The sequence below is a fragment of the Salminus brasiliensis genome, chromosome 12 (assembly GCF_030463535.1).
Source record: "Salminus brasiliensis chromosome 12, fSalBra1.hap2, whole genome shotgun sequence".
Lineage (NCBI taxonomy): Eukaryota > Metazoa > Chordata > Actinopteri > Characiformes > Bryconidae > Salminus > Salminus brasiliensis.
This window is the reverse complement of record NC_132889.1, coordinates 22,581,304-22,603,867: the sequence shown is the minus strand read 5'-3', so window position 1 is coordinate 22,603,867 and position 22,564 is coordinate 22,581,304. Positions and strand designations below refer to the sequence as shown.

The 22,564-nt window shown below is 39.9% G+C and overlaps 1 protein-coding gene across 2 annotated transcripts in view; it reads left to right on the top strand.

Moving 5' to 3' along the window:
• The window catches only part of tlcd4b (TLC domain containing 4b), a 60,880-nt gene extending 39,072 nt beyond the window's left edge, over window positions 1-21,808 (top strand). For both annotated transcript variants that reach the window (XM_072693112.1, XM_072693111.1), the window contains 5 exons: window positions 3,545-3,634; window positions 14,931-14,989; window positions 16,424-16,518; window positions 16,669-16,742; window positions 17,733-21,808. In XM_072693112.1, the coding sequence (XP_072549213.1) occupies window positions 3,545-3,634; window positions 14,931-14,989; window positions 16,424-16,518; window positions 16,669-16,742; window positions 17,733-18,063 (649 nt within the window). In that variant the 3' untranslated portion in view covers window positions 18,064-21,808. The remainder of the gene's footprint in view (window positions 1-3,544; window positions 3,635-14,930; window positions 14,990-16,423; window positions 16,519-16,668; window positions 16,743-17,732) is intronic.
• The last annotated feature ends 756 nt before the right edge of the window (window positions 21,809-22,564 follow it).

The following is a 22,564-nucleotide window of genomic DNA, read 5'->3' as shown; positions in this document are numbered from 1 at the left end:
ATATTATGTCACTGTGATTGCATGTTGTAGATACCGATGCTCCATGGAAAAGTCATGGAAAACCTTTAACTAAATTTTAAATCATGAACTCAGTATAGTGAATCAAATGGAATTGTAAGCTGAGTGTACAGTTGCTACACCCCTAGTAAATACTAGTAATTCAAAGTACCTTTGCATAAAGTTGGAAAACAAACGAATGTTACCAATGTTAATGTTACAAACATTTTTCCTCCTGAACATCATGGTGTTAAACATTTACCGCTGCAAGAGCCCTGTCCAACATCCACGTAACAATGATGAGCTCTCACATCATCAACCAAAATTATATTTAATAAAGCCTGTCTGACAGCTGCTTTCCATTTGGTTTACAGGCTGTTTACCACCTTTTTTATGTAATCGTAATACATCTGTCCCCAGATCAGTTCACCAGCATCTCATATGACTTACAAAGCAATAAAAGATCATAAAACGTCATATTAAGCAAACAGTTAGCCAACATGGTCCTCATCTGTGTACGCACAGTTCTGTTGTAGTGAATACGCCATTGGAATGGATATTAGTGAGACGCAAACTCACTGTATTGTGTATGTATGACCTTCACTACGTGGACAGTACTCGAATGAAGAGTGTGTCCCCCAGTAAAGATGCAAAGGTCTCTGTTAGCTGTTGTGAAATGAAATGAAATGGAACTCTGCACTCAGGCCTCTCCTCAAACAACAGCGTTCTGAGGGCAGTGCTCCAAACACACTCACAGTCTCACAAGGTCTTTTCAAATGGTACTTCATCAGTGTTCGACTAAAAAGTTCACTTTTACTGATATTTTGTTCGTTTTCTGTTTGTTATTGCCTTCCTATTGATTGCACTGTTGCTTCCAGGCTGGGGAGGAATACGTGGTTTGACATATCTGCTAGTCGTATAACTAAGAATATGAGTTTCATTATTTGATTTTTTAAAATGTTTTAAGGAGAAAATCTCTAAGGCAGCTATTGAATGTTTTGTTGAGTTGTATAGATTCTCAGTCAGGTGCATAAGTATTTGGACAGTGACACGCTTTTTAGGAATTAACCTCTGCACACCAGTGGTTTTGACATGAAGCAGTCAATATTGAAATATAGACTTCCAGCTTTAATTCAGTGGGATTTAATCAAAATTATTTTTTACCAAAAAAATAGTCCCACCATTTTCACAGGTGCAAAAGTAATTGGACAATTGACCACTAAGCAGTTCAAAAGGCAGATGTGGCATTTTTCCATCATTATTTGGTGACGAATTAAGTGGAATGCTGAATTTGCTTTTGGTAGCTGTTTAGGGCAACTGTCAATAAACTGTTAAAAAGGGTGATGATGTAAGTGAAGGAGGCCGTCATTTGACTAAGAAACCAAAACAAACCTATCAGAGAGATAGCAGACACTTCAGAAGTAGTTAAATCAACAATTTGGGACATTTTTAAAAGAAGGAATGCGCTGGAAAGCTCAACCACAACAAGACTGGAGGACCACAGAAAACAGCTAACGTGGACGACTGCAGAATGATTTCCTTAGTGAAGAAATGTTGACAATATTTAATGAAATAAATAAGTAATTAAGTCAAGAATGCTCTCTATGGGGTGTTTTTTATACACTTGTGAATAAGAGCTGCCTTTATTTTAAATGCAGAGAGTTTACTTCAAAATGTAAATCACTGGTAACCCTCTGGAACAGAAAGGCTAGATTAGACTGTTAGGAAACATTCGAAAAAGCTTTCTCAATTCTGGAACAAGATTCTCTTTGCAGATGAAACCAAGATTAACTTGAGCATCCCCTTTTTTCAGTTCTTCTTTTTCAGTTCATGATCTGAAACATACCACGTCATCTGTTAAACATGGCCAGTGCAATGTTATGGTCTTTTCAAATGGTACTTTGAACAGTGTTCAACCAAAAAGTTTTTTGTTTGTTATTTTTGTTTTTTGTTTGTTATTGCCTTCCTAATGGTTTTCATCAATACAGCTGCAGATCTGGTAGCTTGCTAGTTGCACTGTTGCTTCCAGACTGGCGAGGAAGTGGTCTGCTGGTTGTTTAACTAGGAATTGGGCTTGGGCATTTATGGCCACCAATGGAACTGGATTAGCAGTGTTTATTGATGACGTGACTGCTGATAGAAGTAGCAGGCACCGCACAGACGAATAATGAACCAAACTATACTGTGAAAGCAACAGTCTTTAAGCAAATAATTGAAATGTTCTTAAATGACAGAGTCAGTCATCTGACCCAACTAATTGTGCTTTTCAGATACTGAAGAAAACTAAGGGGGGGGGGGGGGCATGAACAAGTGCAGCTGAAGGTGGCTGCTGTAAAGGCCTGGCAAAGCATCTTAAGGGAGGGAAATTAGCATTTGATGATGCCCATGGATTCCAGACTTTATTAGGAGTTGCACCCATGTGCCAAAAATAATCATTATATGTATAATTCTGTTAGTTTGTACCATTCTATTTAAACCCGTGAATATGGAGGGACTATGTGAAAATGATTCACGTAGTATTTTTGGAATGAAACCCTTGGAATTAAAGCTAAAAGGCCATTTATATTATTTATATTTAAAACACAATATGAGCAGCTTGTGCCCCAACACTGTGGTTCCACACATGCTCAGCCATGCTTATTTCAGATTTTTCACAGTTTATGAAGATTATATTTGCATTACAGTATTTCACAAAAACTGTAAGAAAATTCCTATTTGGCTCCTGAGTGGCACAACTGTCTAAGCGTTAAGCATTTGCCTGAGTTTAAGCTCCAGTGATTCCTCAGCAATCTGTGGCCTGGAGTCTGAGAAGGCATACCAGGCCTCACTCTGTTTAGATGGACATTCACTTGCCACATTGCCTCGCCACATCTTATTAATTTCAGTATGTATTCGTGACATATATTCATGACCGTATCTTTTAATATATTTAATATCTAAATTAAAATAACATTAACAATGACATTACTTTTAAAAAAATAAGTTGCCTCATTCCAAATAGTGAGTTTTGCAGGCAAAAAAGCCACATACACGGACACCCACAGTGAGCCGAAAGATCTGGCATGGCAAAAACAGTGCAAGTACACTCGTACTGTTACCGCTAGCCAGGGCAGTCGTCTGTTAGCTGACTCAACCGGCTTCATGTGTCTCAGAGGAAGCACATGCAAATTTATTGTATGTATTACCCTCAACAATGCAAATGGAATTAATCATCATATATATATATATATGGTCATCTTCATATATATATGGTATTTATTGTCTTCATTCTGAACTACACATAGCACAATCAAATAACCAGTTAAGCTAAATTACTACTGAGATAAGCTTGGAAATCCATATATACCATGTACCATACTATGTTATTTTAACCTGAAATACAACAAAAAGCACACATTCACGTTTGTATCTCTTTTGAAATTGCAAAGCATTTACCACAAGCAGCAGCCAAACACTCATCTTCTATTAGCTATTGATTCTTGCCATCATTCTTTTCTGGAGCTTCCCAATCTGTCTCTAATTGACTGACCCGTCTCCATGTCTGCAGGTTGGTGTCCACTGTCCACGCACTGATTGTGGGTCTCTTCTGCCTCTACATCCTGTGGTTTGATGACGCTGTAAATGAAGACCCTGTCTGGTAAGACAAAGACAAAGAGCCTAAAGGGAAACCCTTCACTCAGTACACACACTGACTGTCACCCATAAAGAGCTTGGCTGGTCTGCAGGCTAACATGGTTATATAGACTGCCCATCAAACGTTTGAGGATAGCTGAAGTGTTTTTAATAAAATGAGGTTAACCTTCAGCGCTAAGCAGGTTAATTTTAGGGGGCGTGTGCACATTTGTAAACATTTGTGACCGGACTAGCTTTGGTAAAATGACATTTACAGTATATTTTTGGGGTATTTGGTAGATGCTCACAATAAAGGCAGCAAAGTTAAACATACTCATGCGTAACAAAGGATAAAATATATGCATAACAAAATATAATATATTGTATATAAAATATATAATATTGGGGGAAAAGGTTTTCAGTATGTGGCTTTGAACAGTATTTTGGAAATGAAAGCTTTCACATAATCATTTACACAATATTTGCCCTCCTTTGCTGGCCTTTGCTTCAGTAACAGCCTCAGCTCTTCAGGGAACACTAGATGTAAAAACAGTTATTATGAATATTTGATTGCATTCAACCACAAGAGTTTAAAGATCAGGAACTAATGTCAGATGTTTAGTTCTGAATCACAACTTTATCACACAATTTATCCTGAACGGTATGTGTCCACTGCACGCTCCCTTTGCCAGCACCTCGCTGCTTGCGGGACGTGTACATCTACAACATGAATGAATGTGTCAATCATTAAGTTGTGGATCTCAAATAGGTGTAAAATTAATTTTCTCTCGTGAATTTGGTTCTAAAAAAATGCTTTTGAATTTTAAATTCCTGTTATTCTATAATTTAAACTATTAAGACAGTAGTTGAAATATTTATTGTTTCTTTATATCACATATTTCCACTCAAATGTGAGAGTTGTGGCAGCTGCCATGCTCTATATGCACTGGAAACCGTGCTTTCTGGGTTCACGTCCATGTCGTGCAGATGGAACTGTGTAGGTACATACTGGTTGTGCATGGACAACAAATTGTTGCTTTTGCCTGATTGGCCAGTGCGTTGCGACGCATGTTTGCTCCACCCACTATCCCACAATCGGCCCCTCCCTTTGCTACTACCTATTGAAAATGAGTAGAATTTGTAAAATTTCGGATGACATGAACACGTACCGCCTGGAAATGGACAGAGCGCCATCACTCCAAAGAACGCAGTTCCAGTGCTCCACAGCCGAGTGATGGGGAGCTTTATAGCCCTCTATATGACGCTTAGCATTGGACATGGTGACCATAGTGACCAAGATCATAGTGTTTTAATTTTTGTTATATATATATATATATATATATATATATATATATATATATATATATATATATATATAAAATAAATGTATATTTTTATTATAATATTACTGAGAATGAAAGTCAAGGTGTTGTCAAACGTTTGACGGGCAGTGTAATATCTGTAAAAGTTAATTGTGTACCAGTCCCACACAGGTTCGCCGTTCCAACAAGTTCTAATTTGAATTATGCTTTTGATATTTCTACAAAAAAAAACCAACAAAAAAACAAACGTAACCACACTATCTGAACGGGTCAGAGCGTTGTGTGGATCGATCAGTGCTTGGGGACTCAGACCACGTTTGTGAAAATGAGCTTCGTTCTCCTTTACGTGAAAGGCTGTTAGGAATGCTGCAGCATTGTGACGTTGGAGGTGGTCTTGAATCTCTGAGCACAGAACGGCTCTCATTCTTGTTTGTCCTCTTGTCTTTCTGTTCTTCTGTCCCTCTCTGTTTCTTTTCTTTTTGCCTGCTGCCTGTCTGGTCTGCATCTTTGCATCCTGAAAGAGAAGAATGGTAATGTCTCCGTTGTGGTCTCTCCATCTCCCCCTCAGTGTCCCTCTCTCCCTTTTTGCTTTTCTCTGCCTGTACATTTACCCTTACCCTCATGTACTATTATCTTCTATTTCTATTTCCAGTCATACTCCTTTCTATCTATCGATCTGTCTGTCTGTATGTCTCTCTCTCTCTCTGTCCTTTCTGATCAGAGAATTGGAGAGCTCTTAGTTCTGACAACAAGGCTCCTTTTCTCTCTCTCACCCCCACACACACACACACACACATTCACAAACACGAACAGACACACATACCACGTGACACACTTTCATGCCCCCTGCTACGCTTCTTTGTCTGAGACTTGCTGCCTCTGCCTCATTGTCTTTCAGTCTTGGCTGGCAAATGCTGATTCAGGCAAAAAAAGAGAATGGAGTGATGGAGATAGAGAGGCTGCATAGAAACCCTTAACCACCACCCCCCCAACCACCAGCTCACCCTCAGTGAAAGAAGCTTGTCTTGTCATAGTCCTGGAGCTTTGTAAAGCCTTTACAAGCATAAGCATATGCACGTTCCCTCCTTCCAGCTGTCTGTCTGCTGCCAGCCGCTTTTGTCATGTTTGTAGTTTTTTCTTTTTTGTGGTACGCCTGCTGTTCTGAAGTCTCACTTTTGTGTTGTAGTCCCTTTTTCCCTCTGAACCAGGTCTACACATTTCTCTTTACTGCTCCACACTTCTCTGTATCTCTTCGGAGCTTATCGTACCTTTGTCCTCTTTTCTCTTTCCTCTTTTACTTCCTCTTTGTTGCTTATCTGTGTATATGCGTGTATATGCGTGTACATGCGTGCACTGATGCGAGGAACCATGATGTGTACTGATACAACCAACATAAATGTTTGATTTAAGTTCGTTTGTTTATTTACGGTGGTGGTTTAGTAAAGTCTATTTTACACTGTTTCCCCTTACCTCAAATGTAGTCAGTCAGCCAAGACATGCCTTAGTTTTCCAAGCAAATGTAGTTAACAAGTAGTGAAGGCTTGTGACCATCCATTAAAATCATTCAAATTGCAACCCACAAAACGCCTTGGGTTGTTCTGTGGTTTGCTCATTTGGTTTCTAGGACACATAGGTCACATACTTTTTTTTTTTTTAATGGATGAAAACTGCTGATAAATTTTAGGATTTGTGATCTCTAAGCAAAAAGGATTTTTCATAGTACTGAAAAAAGTTTCTTTAACTCCTAATGGACTACTTTTTGGTGCTATATAGAATTTTTTAATTAGGTTTTGCATTATGTATAAGAACAATTTAACCAGACAGGGAACCCCATACAGATATTTTAAGAGTCTTTGACTTTTTGTGCTTCTGTATTTAACCATTGCCTTTAATCGGGCAGTAGTTGCTCAGTGGTTAGAGCACCGGGCTATTGATGACAGGGTTTGGTACCTGGGCTTGACAGGCCCTTTGCCCTTTATGCTTTCCAGGAACAGCAGCGATGGCTCACTACCTGCTGTGTACATTTGCTTACTCGTGTGTTATGTGGATGTTCACTGAAAAACTCCTTTTAGGTTGGTGTAAGGATGATGCAACATCATACTTTTGTCAGCTTCTGATGATAACTGTATGATTTCACATTCTTTGATTCTGGTTTTAGACACACAGGGCTTTTTCTGAATGCAAATGTGTGCATTTCTGAGTAATCAATAAAACAGCACTACATTCTTATGCAAACATTTGTGCACCCTTGGTCAAATTGCTTGCAGTTGACCTTTACAGGGAACACATTTCTGCGCATTCCAGTGTTTCCCCTACATATAATATTGCCTGCCGCTGCTTCAGAATTCAATGGCGTTATGAAGTTGTTAAGAATTCTGGTTAACAACATTGTGAATGCTGGCCTGAGCAGCATTTCTCTCTCACTAATTACTCACTGTTACTAAACAAAGTACTGTACGGGTCAGCTGTGTAGTTTCGGTGAAATGCAGTGATCTGTAGAGCTGACTTGATGTTTGGGCAGTGCAATCGTGTTAAGTAAATCTCACATATTTCCCATTGGCTCCTAGTACCATCTATTGCTTGCATTATATGTATGTTGGGCATGTCCCCAGCATCCCCAGGCAGCCTTTCCTTTAGGTGTGAGAGCAAGTTACTACTTTCCCTGCTACTGAGTATGGCTCTATACTGGTTGGGTGCTACAGTGATCCCTCACACACTAATGTAGGATTAAGCCTTCAGCATTAGGCAAGATGGTAAATGGTAAAAAATCAGTTGGTCAAGTAACAAAACTATTAGATTGATTGACAGTATATGATATTAGTTAATTAAACCCAACTTGGGAAGCAACTACTTTGTACATTTTCACTGGATGCAGAGCTCATTGACAACGTTATGTTAACTTGCTTGTATGAGATTTGAGAAATGCCATTACTCACGAGTTACCTCACTGTACTCTGCATGAACAGAGATGGTTCCACACGTTTTCAGCTTTTTTTTGCGGGGCTTTTTTTAGTGGATACCTAGTGGTAATCTCTGGTCAAATTGTACAACATTGTAACATACATTGCATATCAGAACTACATTGGAAATGTGATTTAAGGTGACCGTTCTAACTCCTCTGTGGAACTGATGGAAGTGCTAATGATATAACCAGCTTGATTGCGCCATATGTTTGTGTAACCGCCACGGACATTCATATGTATAGAACGATCAGTGTTCCAGATCCTGTTTACTGTAGGATTGGGATTGTATTACCTTGAGTGTGGATTAGAATACAAAAGTTCTGCAGTGTTCCTCTGTAGAAGGGGCTATTTTTGGACAGCCGTTCAATTAGTCATTAATCTGCAACAAGACCCTCACGTATACGAACAAGGATCTGGGACAGGGGCAAGGTTTAGAGTTGGCTTACATACCTCTGCAGGATTTTGCTGCAGAGCAGAGGTCAGCACATAGTGCTTGTCATTGTACTGTATATGTAGAGAGTTTTAAACCATGCTAGTTGGACTGATCAGGCGTTTTGTTCAAAAGCTTTTCAGCGAACTGAGAACATATACAGTAGGGCTGAATTTTTCAACTTTTATTATAGTTAAAGTACAAATGGAATCGTGAATTTGGCTTTTTGATAATCACAAGAGCCGCAACTTTAGCACACTTAGCTGAAACACCAAGTATCCCAGCTTCACTGGTGCTCACAAATCAAGTGTTTTCAGTGTTTTTGAAAAGACAAATGGGATCCTACACTGTGTTGTAGGTTTATTGTGAATTTAGCTTTACTAAAATGTTGCCAGAGGGGCAGTGGTGGCTCAGCGGTTAGAGCTCCGGGCTGTCGATAACAGGGTTGTGGGTTCGATTCCCGGGCTCGGCAAGCTGCCACTGTTGGGCCCTTGAGCAAGGCCCTTTACCCTCTCTGCTCCCCGGGCGCTGGAGTTGGCTGCCCACCGCTCTGTGTGTGTGTGTACTCACTGCCCCTAACACGTGTGTGTGTGTGAGTGTGTGTTCACTACCAGATGGGTTAAATGCGGAGGACACATTTCGCTGTACAGTGTACACTGTACAGTGACAAATACGTGCACCTTTACCTTTACCTTTACCTAAAGAGGAAGAGCAATAGCTTATCACCAAAACAACAGCCACAGGTGTGGGCAGTAACATATTTTCAATATAATATTATCTAAAATTTGAATAATTCTTTTGTCTGAATCGCCAGTCTCAGGTGAGTAGGTATCAGGGTGTCAGCAGTAGCAAAGTTACAAAATTCTAATATTTTTAAAGCCAAAATACTATCCCTGTCATAAAAGTTTAAAATGTATTTCTGTCAGTGTTTCTGTCACTAACAAATGAATCACTTTTTAAGCACTTTCTGAAAATGAAATATTAAGCACCACTTTTTTTCTATAATATGACACAGTAAATGCACCAGAAGATCATCTTTCACATCACTTTGTGTTTTAATCGACATCCTGTAGGGAATACAATGTACTGTAATCAGCAACCCAAAGATATCCTGCGCAGTCTAATAAGGTCCAGTCCAAGCCATTAGGCACAGTCTATTTAATGAGTTTGGGGGGGCCGCAGAACTTGCGTTTAATTGAATTGGATTTCAGTTGAATTTACTTTAACTAAAAGGGAATGAACCTCCAAAAAGGATGCTCCAAACTAAATACACAGCAAGCTGAACTGAAGCTGTTTTGGTGTTGGATATCATTCATCATACAAGTTCTGTATTCAGAGGGTTTTTTGGGAGTAATATGGCTCACTTGACTTTAAGCCACTTTGGAGAGTAATGGTGGGCAAAATGACAAAATATAACATCCCAAAAACATGAAGACATTTCCAGAATACAACTTAAAATAAACGTGCAAAAGTGCACCAGAAATGAAATGGTGTCGCATAAAAAAGGCAATATAATTAAATGGCATAATAGGCTTATATCCAGTAGACTATGCCTGTATCCAGTATATCTCATTTATGTATCTGTGGATAAATAAACCTGTAAAGAAATGTAGATTTAGAAGATATAGAAACTATATCCTCCTGGATTTGCTGTACAGAAATAAATAAGTACTAAAGTAATAAATACAAAATATCAGGTTAAAATATCGATGAAATCTAAACAACGGTCCGATTACCTTATTTTTAAGCAAATATCTGCTGATACACATATGACTGACATCATCTTGTTTACGCATTTCTTATTAACTTGATGTTGTTGTTGCTGTTGTTGTTTACAGGCTTTATGCAGTCTGTCTTTTCTATGATACAGTTATATGCAAAGGTTTGGGCATCCTTGTCCATCTACTTTTTAGCATGATCCAAAGAATGACCAATCCACCCCTATGCCCAATGCATCTTTGCTAATTGTAGTCAATGAGTTCTGTTTTTACTTCCTCGGTACACAGCACTGCCAAACAAGCCAGAGGAGTTATCAAAACTCACCTGGCTTGTCTAGATGACTCTGTTCTGTTGCATACTTCAAACATTAGGTTTTGTGACAAGGTTGCAGGTAAGCATTCCTTCTTATGACTCGTCCATGAAGATTAGAATTGTGCAAGCAATGCTGCACAGTGCAACAGTGCACCAGCCTCTTGACTCCTTGGCTAAAATTTCTGCATGTTCTCTGCAGTCAGCCTGTCTAACCAGCATATGAGCAGTTCACTTTGCAAGTTTTTTCAGATCTCTATTTCTTTTTGTATAATATTTTACACCGTCAAAACTGCAAGCTGAAATGCTAGGCTATCCTCTTATATCTTTTCCTTGCCTTATGGGCATTGATGACATTTGGTTTTAGACAGTTGACTAGAGGAGCCTTTGGCTGCTGAATGTTAGTAAGGTTTAGAAGCAATAGAAAATGTATCAATCATAGAAATTTGATTCAGCTGACGGTTCGTATTTCTAGACCATGGTGCCATGCCTTGGGCCTGATTTGCCTGATTTGTCACATTGATGAGTTCTACTTATTCATATTATGAAATTGTGTGTAACTGTGTAATCTGTCATTTGGCTGAGGGTGCACAGACTTTCACATACAACTGTCCATGCAGTTGTTTAGTGAGTTTGTGTTCCAGAAGTACTAAGAACACTTGGTTTTCTAATGAAGAGATCATGACAATAAAGGAAAATTATGTGTTTAAGATGGAGAGCTGATAAACCTCGTACGTGGCTATGAAGACTTTGGAATTAACTTTGGCATTGGGTTCAGGCAGTTCACCTACTGTTCATAAACCTGAGTGCTGTGTGGCGACTGTAACGAAAGACTAGCAGATAAGGCGGCACATGGGAGAAAGATGGGTTGGTCTAAGTCAGTGGTTTAGATGGCCTTGAAAGCTCAAGATTAGCTTTTAGTGTAATAGCATATGGTTCTGTGTAGCTTTGCAGTTCCAGCTTGCATGCTGTCAGATTCAGATTGGACGGGGCTAGGGGAGTACATTATGCTGTCTTATCTTTTGTTGACTTTGACTGGGGTCTGCAGTCCTAACTGTAGTGAGCTAAAGTTACATGACTGACTTTGCAATAAACATCAAAAGGAAAAAACTCATTTTTTGAATTTGGGAGTACATTCGATATTTTGAGTATTTGTACATGTTTTGGAAGCAGGTAGCTTGCGGTGACCACACCTCTCTAAATGCATGTGACCCTGCCTGTCTTACGCTGTAGGAGTGGGTGATATGGCAAAAATGCAGAGACATTAAGACCTTCTCATGATACATGTTATGTATCACAATATTGTGACCTGAAGATGGATTATATTACATTGACAAACTACAGTGTACACATACACTTGGTGAGTATCAGCAGTGCAGAAACAGTGATTGTCACTTTAGTTTTACTATTAGTAATTAGTACTAACACTTCTACTAGTACTAATAGCAATTCCTTCCTATAGCGCCTTTCTCAGGATGTTCCACATTAGCAACAAAAAATCAGATCCAATCCAGGCACATTTTAATTGTTTTAAGTACAGCGTTCAGAGCGCCATTTGGCATCCTCAAGGCACCATTAACGGACATTATTGCCCAGTATTCTCAGAGAAACACTTCTATTTTTTTGTTTTTGTTTTTAAACCAGCTCTGAAGAGCACATTCACAACTGAGTGGAGGCTGACGCTAATACACATATGCTATAGAAACCCATGGAAGGGCTCCCGGCCGAGACTTGGCGAACGTTCCACCTGTAACGTAGAGTAGAGTGGCTCTGGCGGCATGCTGTGGAAACATCCAAGCTACGATGCAGCGTCGCTCCGACGGTGGGCCATGGAAGCATCCAAGCCACAATGTAGAGTCATTTCAGCGGGCTCCAGACAAACTTTTTCAAAACCATCCTGGAAGCACCCTGACACTTTCTGTTAGCCGACTGAAACTAAACTGAAAATCGTCCCAAGCCTGTATTAAGAGCAACACAGTTATGTAATTATACTGTATTTTCAATTCAGTTCTCCTAATAGCATCATTCTTAAGGCGACACTAGTATTTTTACCTTAAAATTGCTGCTTCATTATCATGTTGGTGATCCACTGACCTGTAATAGGAAGAATAGCATCACTGTCTTTGCTATTGCAAAGTCGGCCTGGGAAACATCTGTGTCACCGCGTGGATTCACCCCGTCAGCAGGCCGTGGACAAAGTCACATTTAGCAGTGGAAAACCTCCAAGCCGTGATGTAGAATAACTCCAGCCGTCGGTCTGGAAAGCCATATAGCTGCGATGCAGAAACACTCAGGTGGATGATTTATGACCATGTTTTACTGGTACAGTGATAAAGTTTGATATGCTCTAGAAAAGAAAAAAGATGCATTAATGCAGCTTCCTTGCAGCCTGCTGTTTGGGGTTCCACAATTTTAAAACCACAGGCGTATGTGTGTGTTAGGGTCAGATCTAGTGCAGTGGAGGCAGAGAGAGTTTGGCACTTTGACCGAGGCCAAAAGGCCAGTGAAGGTGACTGCGCTGCCATCTGGAGGGTAACTAAAGCTCCCAGTACTCACCATAGAGTCTGGTTTCACATCCACTCCTGACACTCACGCTACTGGACACCAGAGTGTGTATCTATTACAGGGTTATTTTACTATGATGGAGTAGCATGGGCCAGACAATGCAGACGAGCAAAAACGAGACTAAGAAAGACAATACTGTTTTAGTCCAGACTGTTTTTCAGCAACAATTAGGGAAAAGAGGTACGTAGACATGATTAGTCTAATGAAGACATTGAAGCCTCCTATTTTTGTCTGAGGTTTGCTTCTTTAGATTTCCACTGGAGCTACAAAACTAACATAGCTAGACAAATGTATGGACTGAACAGATTGCGCAACACTGCGTTTAGCTGAGTGCATTTCAGTATTTCATACGGTTGTCATAAACCAAGTAGCTCAGGTATAGAGTCATCCGTTTGCTAGACTTTTCCGTGGGCGGAACACTGAATGAAGCAGCTGGCAGCCGAAGGCACAGCGCGACAAACTGCCATACAATGTACTCAACAAACACACTCGCACGCCCTGCCTTTGTCCACCAAGGAGCACTGTCAACAACCTACTTGGACTGAAAGGGAGCTGTACAAGCGCAATAGCAGCAGGTCGTTCGTAGTCTAACATCTGCGGCGTAGTGCTGTCGGCTAGTAACAGAGACTCTTCATGAATTTACATACGTTTTGCATTTTTTGCTAATTCTGGTACATACCTTGGTTAAATGTGTAAACTCATATTTTATTTATTTATTTATTTTTAGCATTTTGCTTTCATTGATATGCATATTACCGCTGTCATGCAAAAACCTTGTATTTCTACAGTGGCAACTTTACCACTTAACAACTTTCAGTGGAATTATACGTTAATTATGATTATCCAGTCAAGTCATTTTGAAGCATTTCTATTGGTCCATTCCTCATACAATCTTGACACAATGTAAAGCCAGATTCTGCCCTAAATTCTATCAAAAAGTGAAAAATGGCAACAACAAAAAAAATTGAGATACAAGGTATTTGCTTGACCTTTATGATAGATTTTCATTCATGAATGTGTATTGATTTGTAGTGATTACAACATATTCAGGGAAATTAAGGGCATAATCAGGGAGAAGTAACTGCTGTTTTGCAAACATTTTCTCAAAACTATTAGGGAAAACTATTAAGATGTGGAAATGTAAGCACATTATAACCACATTTGAGTTGAATTTGAGTAAAGGTCAAGAGTTGGAGAGTTGGAGAAAAATGTTCAGAATCAAGACCCCCAATTAAACAATCACTCAATTGTATAGTTGAAAAACAGTTCATATGAAACACAGAGACAATCGAAAGTAGACAGAGGAACAAAATTGCTGATTGAGGGCCATGCTTTGCTTCCTGAGGCCATGAATTTAACTACAAAAGTTGGTTATGTTGCATGTGTTCTAAATGTTTTTCTAAATGAAAATAGGTCAGACGTCTTCTGCACATTTTAATACACTATTACTGTTTATTTACTGAATGTATTTTCAGAAAAAAAAGCATACCATTTACAAAGCTAAAATTAAAATATTTGTTTTTTCTATTTTTAAAGTAAGCAATTCAGTTGTTGATTTTTCACGCAAAACCCTGGTATCTCCATTTTTGCCGTGTTTTTTTTCCACTTTTTGACACAGTTTCAATCTGGCAGTTGTTCTTTACATTGTGTTATAATGAAAGGATTTAGAATAAATTATTTTTGCATTGACTTCCATTGAAAGTTGAGTTAAGGTTTTGTCTTCTCCTGATAAGTTGCCATTTTGTAGATAAGCCAAGGTTTTTGAGTGACCGACAGACTATTTATACTTTGTTTCCTGTAGAGGATTCATAGTTTCACTTTTATTTTCACGTGAATCTAAACATTGTCTAACATTTGCCCCATGTTCTATTCAAGAAGGAAAACAAACTACTTGAATAGAATTTTCTGTTTGTTGGTTTGTTTGTACTATAGTCGGTTCTTGTTTTGTTTTTTTATCCCTTTCATTCTACATAACTTTTAATAATGCTGCCTTTTTTCTCTCCTTCTTCTTAGGGGAGACCCCAATTTGGTGAAGCTTAATGTCGCCATAACCTGTGGCTACCTGCTGTATGGTACGTTTTTCACTGTGGGTTTGGGTCTTATCAAAGGGCTGTTCAAGAGGTACCATGTCACGGAGCTTTTAAGGAGAACACAGATGGCAGTAATCATGCAGAATTAATATGTACAGTGCACAAAGTCCAATATGAATGTTTGCCAAATTATTTACATTCAGTTTATATGTCCCCAGAGCAATCAGAATAACTGAATTCTGAGTATAAGCCAATACTGATCCAATCTGTGTTTTTATACATTTAGGCCAAACAATATAGGTAAGATGTTTTGCTAATAATTACTGAAATATAATCACCATTTTATAGTGTGTTTAATATCTTCTAATACAGACCTCCCCGATCATTCGGCTCCCAGATGCTAAAATCACTTAATGTGTGTTTTACACACAATCTGAACTGATGTCTTTTGTTTTTTTGTTGAATGTAAAAAAATATATATATTTTTATACTTCCAAGATATATATACACTCTTCGAGCACTTTATCGTCAAGACCTACTCATTTATGAAGTTACGTTAGTCAGCCAATTGTGTGGCAGCACTGCAATGTATAAAATCATACAGATACGGGCCAGTAGCTCCATTAATGTTCATAATCAACCATCAAAAGGTGGGGGTGGTCTCAGAAAGCACAACGCGTCCAACCTTGAGGCGGATGGGCTACAACTGCAGATCACCAAGTCAGGTTCCACTTCCGTCAGCCAAGAACCGAAAGCTGAAGTCTGCAGTGGGCATTGACTCACCAGTACTGGACAGTTGAACACTGGGATAATGTAGATTTTGGCTAAGGTAAAAACAGTAAGGTCAAAGTTTGGTACCAACAACATAAATCTGTGAACCTAAGCCACAGTATATCAACAGTCCAGGCTGGTGGAGGTGGTGTAGTGGTGTGGGGAATGTTTTTTGGCACACTTTGGGCCTATTAAAACCAATCAATTATTACTTGAATGCCACAGAGTATTGCTGCTGACTGTATGTCCCCTCGTGGCCACAGTTTGCCCATCTTCTAACGACTCCTTTCATGATATTGGCATGACAATGCACCATATTTTAAAACTGGTTTCTTGAACATGAGAATGAGTTCAGTGTTCTTTAGTTCAGCCTTCCCAGTCACCAGATCCAAGTCTAATATAACACCTTTGGAATGTGGTTGAACAGGAGATTTGCAAGTTCTCCTAAAAATCTGCTGGTTTCTCAGAAGGAGGAATTGAGTCTCAAATGATTTTTTTTCTTGTGAAATTTATAAAGCCACAAAGGATTGAGCGCAAGGGAAGGCTCTACCCCATATTAGTATATTTTTAATAAAGTGAGTGTACTTAAACGGTTTGCAGTCCCTGATCACATGGATTTCCTAAGTGTAAGTAAGTGTAAACTACACCCGCCTGTCCCTGAGATTAGTTTATTTGCTAATGTTTCTCTCTCTTCTCTCTTATCAGATTTACTGCTACTGGCTTGCAACTGGAGCACCATGGGAGACAGCTTTTTTGTGTGTCACCACTTGGCGGCACTCTATGCATATGGATATGTGCTGGTATGCTGAGTCACTAAGCATGCAATACAGTGATTATGATGTGTACAGTGTGCTTCAAATATTCTACAGTCAGATTTATTTAGACTGCTTCTGTTTTGTTGATTTGAGGTTTTGCTTAATGTTGATTGTCATTTTGCATTATTTTTACAGACACGTGGAGTGCTTCCGTATTTTGCAAACTTCCGTCTTATTTCAGAATTATCAACGCCGTTTGTGAACCAAAGGTGAAAACTGGCATTCTTAAAAAGCAGCAACGAAGGCCTTTTGTCAGTGTCCCTCCTATACATAGTTTTGTGCCCCAGCTGTTTAGCTAATTAACCGGCAAAAAACACTAAATTGTGCAGGACAGTCTGTCATTAGTAAGATTAGGAACCACTAGCTTTGTAATGTAATTTACAACTAACATGTAGTCAAGTCAAGTGGGTTTTTATTGTCATTTCAACTACATACAGAGTACACAGTGAAACGAAACAACGTTCCTCCAGGACCATGGTGCAACATAGACAGTGCATACAAAACACAAGTGCAACACAATACAAGTGCAGACAGACAACACAACACAGTACAGACAAAGAATAATAAATAATTGGTGGTAGTGATGTACACTTAATGTGTATTATCATTTATTGTGAATACTTGTGACTGTGATTACCTTTTTTCAACTGCCACTGAAAATATCACACTGTAATCATAAAGTGTTGAGTTTACACAGTATTTTGAAACACATTTCTAGTACTAATTAATTGATTAATTGATTGATAATTGAATAAGTAAAGTAGTATATCAATTAAAATGTTCAAAATATTAAATATTTAATCATATAAAGCAAACTTGCTTAAAGCTTTGTAATAGGGCCAAAATGATTTTTATAGTATTGTTATAAGGCACTATGGCTTTTAAAACCCTCTAGGTGGCCAAAGACACATTAAAAGGGTGGTAGTTGTACACAGTTATTAAAAATGTTAAAAGTTGAAATTCTTTGGAGCTCTGAGTGGCTTAGCGGTCTAATAGACCGTGCTTTCTCCGGGTGAGTAGATCTCTCCGCATCAGCAGTGTTGTTCGGCAGTGTTGTTAGCTGGTGCAGTGGAGCTGGGGAAAATGGGGAACAATCTGACAAACAAATGTATTTCATTTTTTCATGATCACTGAGATTTATAATCATATATTATAAAAAAGCAATGCACCACCCCTAACCAGCACTTTCTTTTTTGCAGGTGGTTCTTCGATGTTCTGGCCTACCCTCGTTCCCACCGGCTGGTGGTGGCTAACGGGGTGGCCATGGCGGTGGCTTTCTTCCTGGTGCGGATCGCTGTGATGCCTCCTTACTGGGCGAAGGTTTTCGGCACTTTCGGCACACCGGCCTTCGAGAGGCTTGGCCTGGGGGCCCAGGTTGCCTGGATAGTTTCCTGCGTGTGCCTGGATATACTCAACGTGGTCTGGATGTACAAGATCGCCCGTGGCTGCTACAAGGTCATCACTGGCTCAGGAGGCAAGAAGAAAGGAAGCAAGGTGCAGCCTAACCACGTGAACAACCACACGGACTGAAGCGGATGAGGAGAAGAGGGAGGGTGATAGAGGTTCAAATGGAGAGCCAGTGGTGTTCCGGACCGCAAATTTAGAAAAGTAGTCTCCCCTGCTGGACCAGGAAGTGGTAAACTGCTGCTTATTTGCCGTCATGCTCTGAGATTTAAAAACTGAACTGTATGTTTCACTTGTGAACAGTAAGCGGAGTCTACGAATCCAAGCAGTGTTCTCCTCAAGGTTCTGCATTGCTCTGATCAGCTGCATGGGTTGGTGAGTGTGCTCAAGGTGTCAAGTGTCCTCATGGCAACACACTTCTACAAAAGCATGGAACAGTACAGTATGGAGCCCCTGCAGCTTCATGCCTCAGCCAAAAGCCCAGTCCCCTCAAGTGCCTCAAAACACACAAGGACAAGCAATAGAACGTGGGAGTTATACATATGAACAACCTAGCCATTAGATCTTTGGAAATGAAGTTCTCACAGCTCTCTAGTGGAGCTTTTTCCTTGTCAGTGATTCAGCTAGATGTGCCACCTTCTGTCTGAGGCTGGCTTCAAGAGGTCTTCCTGTTTCCTATATACAGTGAACACACACACACCACTGTGCCTCTCGCCCACAGGTTTTGGAGCAGTTCTCTTCAGGCCGCACTTCAGCAGTGTTTTGGACAAAGCATGCTGTTTTCCGTATCTTACAGCATCCCTACATTTCCAGAGCGTCTCTGTTCGCATCTCTTTATCACCCCTCCAGCTTACAGCTTACATCTCGTCTTAACTTCACGCTGGGTTCACAGCTCTGGTCTGATCCATCAGTCGCTAAAAGAAATCTCATCTCTACCTCTCCTCCCTCTTGCTGAGGCTTTTATCGGTGTGACGGCCTCTTCCAGGTACTGAAATAGACCCAGCAGGATCTGAGCACGGGGTGATATTCTGTCGTAATGCGCCTCCACAAAAATGAAAGACTCTCCACCTGAATCTGCTGTCTTTACACACCGTAATCGCTCGCTCTCATCCGTCTTCACGTTAGCAGGGTGTAAGAAACTGAACGAGAAGCATCCTGCAGGTGCCTTGCCCTGTAGTGCTATCAGGTGCTGCCCATTTCACCATAGGATGTCTCCTCTAGGTGTGGCAGCATCGTGTTTGTAACGCCTGTGTAGATCCATTGATCCAGGATGATCTTAATTCTGAGTGGAGACTAGCTAAAGGGGGACAAGCTTCGTTTTCAGCCCAGTGTGATGGATTGTTCGATTTCTATCACTTCAGAAAGGTACTAATGGATTTCTAGTTTCATGAAGTTAAGCTCAGTCCATTTCTCTGGAGATTCTGAAGCTTCTGTCTTTCTCTGCTCTGCTTCCATGCTGTGCTCCAAACCCACAATATGATCAGGACTTTTCTCAGGTTCTAGGGAACCTGAGTTAACTCTTAATCCGTAATCTCTGATACACATTTTGTTCTCCTTTTCTTAAGATCACTGAGGTGGCCTCGGAAGGTGGCATTTATTTTAAATGTCAGGAACAGAACTTGTAAGATTTTGTTCGTACGTTGTAAAAAAAAAAAACAACAAAAAAAACAACAGCTATGAGTGGTCCTCCTTGGTGCTTCTGTCTCACCAGCCGGTGCATCTGAACGGTACTTTGGTCATCCGACCTTGAGGCTTGAGTGTACATACACTGACGGTGTCCTTTATCCCGAATGTATTCTGTATGGAAGCACAGATCATCGGTAGTATTTCCATGTGTATGTGCTGATAGCGTCATTTTAGCGTATGTTACACCTAAGCATGAACACCGGCTGTAATTCCTGAAAATGTCTACGTTCAGCAGCTTCCCTGTGAAGATACAGATATGTTTGCAGGTTGCATGATATTTAAATAATGGTACAAAGTCAAACTGCACACGTCCTCAAGTATGCCCCCTCTACCAAAATGCAGGCTGATTTATGCGCCATGATTTTGGCTTCAAATATCGGTCCTTATGTAATTCTTTTAAGAACTTTTCTGCGATGATGCGCAAGTATTATAATACACCCCTAGTGGTTAAGTCGTGTGACATCTGGACAAGTCTCCTCATTGTGGACCCTGGCCGAGCGTGGCCATTGCCGTTCCTGTGAATTTGGTACATTACAGACAAATGGGTGCGTCCACTCAACTCCTGATGTGATGAACATAAGTGGCATTACAATATTGGACTGATTTATCTCTTTAGCACAGCGCTTTTTTCCTGCCAAGTAGGCCTATTACTCCAGAGTCGACCCATGTTGGAGCCAGTATTTTTGTCTCAGAAACCAGGTAGAGCTCCTGAAAACGAATGTTGTTGTTTTTTGTTTGTTTGTTTGTTTGTTTTTGCGTGTTGAGAACTTGTACATGACCTGCCACTCGGGAAAAAAAAGTGTGGTTAGAGAAGGCCTTGAAAAGTATGGCTGTGAGGGTGGTGGGCATTGTGGGAAATGTAGTTTATTGCCTTACGTCCACATCTGCCACTAACCAAATACTTCTCTCGCAGGCCTTCAGGTTTTTAAAGCTGTGAAAAGAAAAGTGAATTTGTTTCTGGGAGACGGATTTGAGATGTGAGTCAAAGGACTGGATTCTGTATGTGTAATTACAATGTAATTATGTCAAGTGATGCCGGCTGAAATGAGTTATGGCTTGTGGTTTCTGTGAGTGCAGGGTGCAAGGAGGTTAGCATATACAGCATGGCGTCTAGACAGCTGTTGAGCCCTGAAATGGATCTGTCTCGTCAAGCATGTACTCTTTTTTTTGTTTGTTTGTTTGTTTGTTTGTTTGTTTGTTTTGTTTTATTTGTCTTATTTCCAGCGGATCTGTGGTTTTGACTTGCAGGGTTTTTACCACTTTGACTGGAGATCACAGTGAATGACCGCTAAAGATACTGTAACTTTCTGTACAATTCAAGACAATGCATCAGTGAAACAAAACCTTTTCTAGTATTCGGATTGTAGTATTGTAAACTCGGTTGTTTGTTATTTGCACAGGCATGCAGTTCTGTTGTGTTGGGGGGGGGGGGTTGTTATGTGATACCAATTGGGCTTTTATGAGCACAGGATTCTCTGACTATCAACTGTAAGGTTAGCATTGTGCTAACACCGCCATCTCAGTTCTATTGACAAGAGTGGTACTACTAGCCTACACTTCTATAGCTGTAATGTTAGCGCAGGGCTAGCAGTAGCATCTGTTGACTACACATATAGAGAATGTCTTCAAAATAGCTACCTATCCTTTGTTTACTCTTAATGTTAGAAAGCAAAAGTCAGTGAAACACTATCGTACTGCATGTATAGAAGAACCTAATATACAGTGAATCAATACTGATCAACTCGTCTCGTTGGTTTTCGACTTGTGCAATCTCTCGGCCAGCCCCAGTATCAAATAATCGGATGATTTACGAAATGGGAGGGGAGAGTAACTTAATATATAGGCCAAGTGTCAGGACAAATAAGATTAATGCCAGCAATAATAAGAAGGAAAAATTAATAAGTACGAATAAATAAGGGTAAAAGTAGAGGATGATTAATATAAAGCCAATCGTATTGTAGCTCATTTTTCTTTCCGGTAAGTAACTTCCTTTTTATTTTGACTTTTAATGCAATACCATGTATATTTACCATTTGATTTTAGTGTTAAAAGTGTTTGCTACAGTGGGCATGGCAAGCCCCTGTCTTGCACACACATATAGCATGGCCACGACATGTCCTAGCAGCAGTCGAGTCTTACTTGAAAGTGTTGCTCTTAAATAAATTTGAGGGCTTTGAAAATGCAATGTGTTGCTTGTGCTTCTTATTTGTGTGTCCGCAGTGCTGAGATACTGTCAAGAAGGACAAGCCTTCCTGTTCAAATCCTTTTTGCCTGACTGTCACACCAAACACAACTTAGTAATGATGGGGGAGAATGGGGCACAACCTTACAGGTTTTTTTTATGTATCATATTGCAAGATATACACTCTTAAAAATAAAGGTGCTACAAAGGGTTCTTTGAGCCATGCTATAGAAGAACCCATTTTGGTTCCATGATGAAGTGTGTTTGTGAAAGAGAATAGCATAAAGGATCTTCAAATTGGTAAAAACCTTTATATCTTATATCTAACTTTATATCAAGTAAACATGCTTCATCATGGAGCCAAATTTTTTTATTCTATAGCATCGCTAAAGAACTCATTGTAGCATCCTTTTTGTTATGGCTGACTGGTGTGGATTAGAGGTGTAACTACACAAAAGTCATGGTTTACAGCAGTAAAAAAAGACAAAACATTAAGACTAATCTATGTTTGTTTTTATTTAATTTGAGCAGTTGTACAAGTTAGCTAGCTACAGTTATAGCCCAATAGTTCAATGTGTTTGCTCACACACATGCACCCAAAAACGCAGACCCATCCTCCATCGTCCAACCAACCAAAATATGATGTTAAAAAACTTCATTTCAGTGAAATACCTTGTCCTGTGTCTCTCTCTACATGCAGCGGAAATGCAGAGAGATGAGAGAAAAGGGGGGGGGGCAAACAAGACTACAGTTACCACA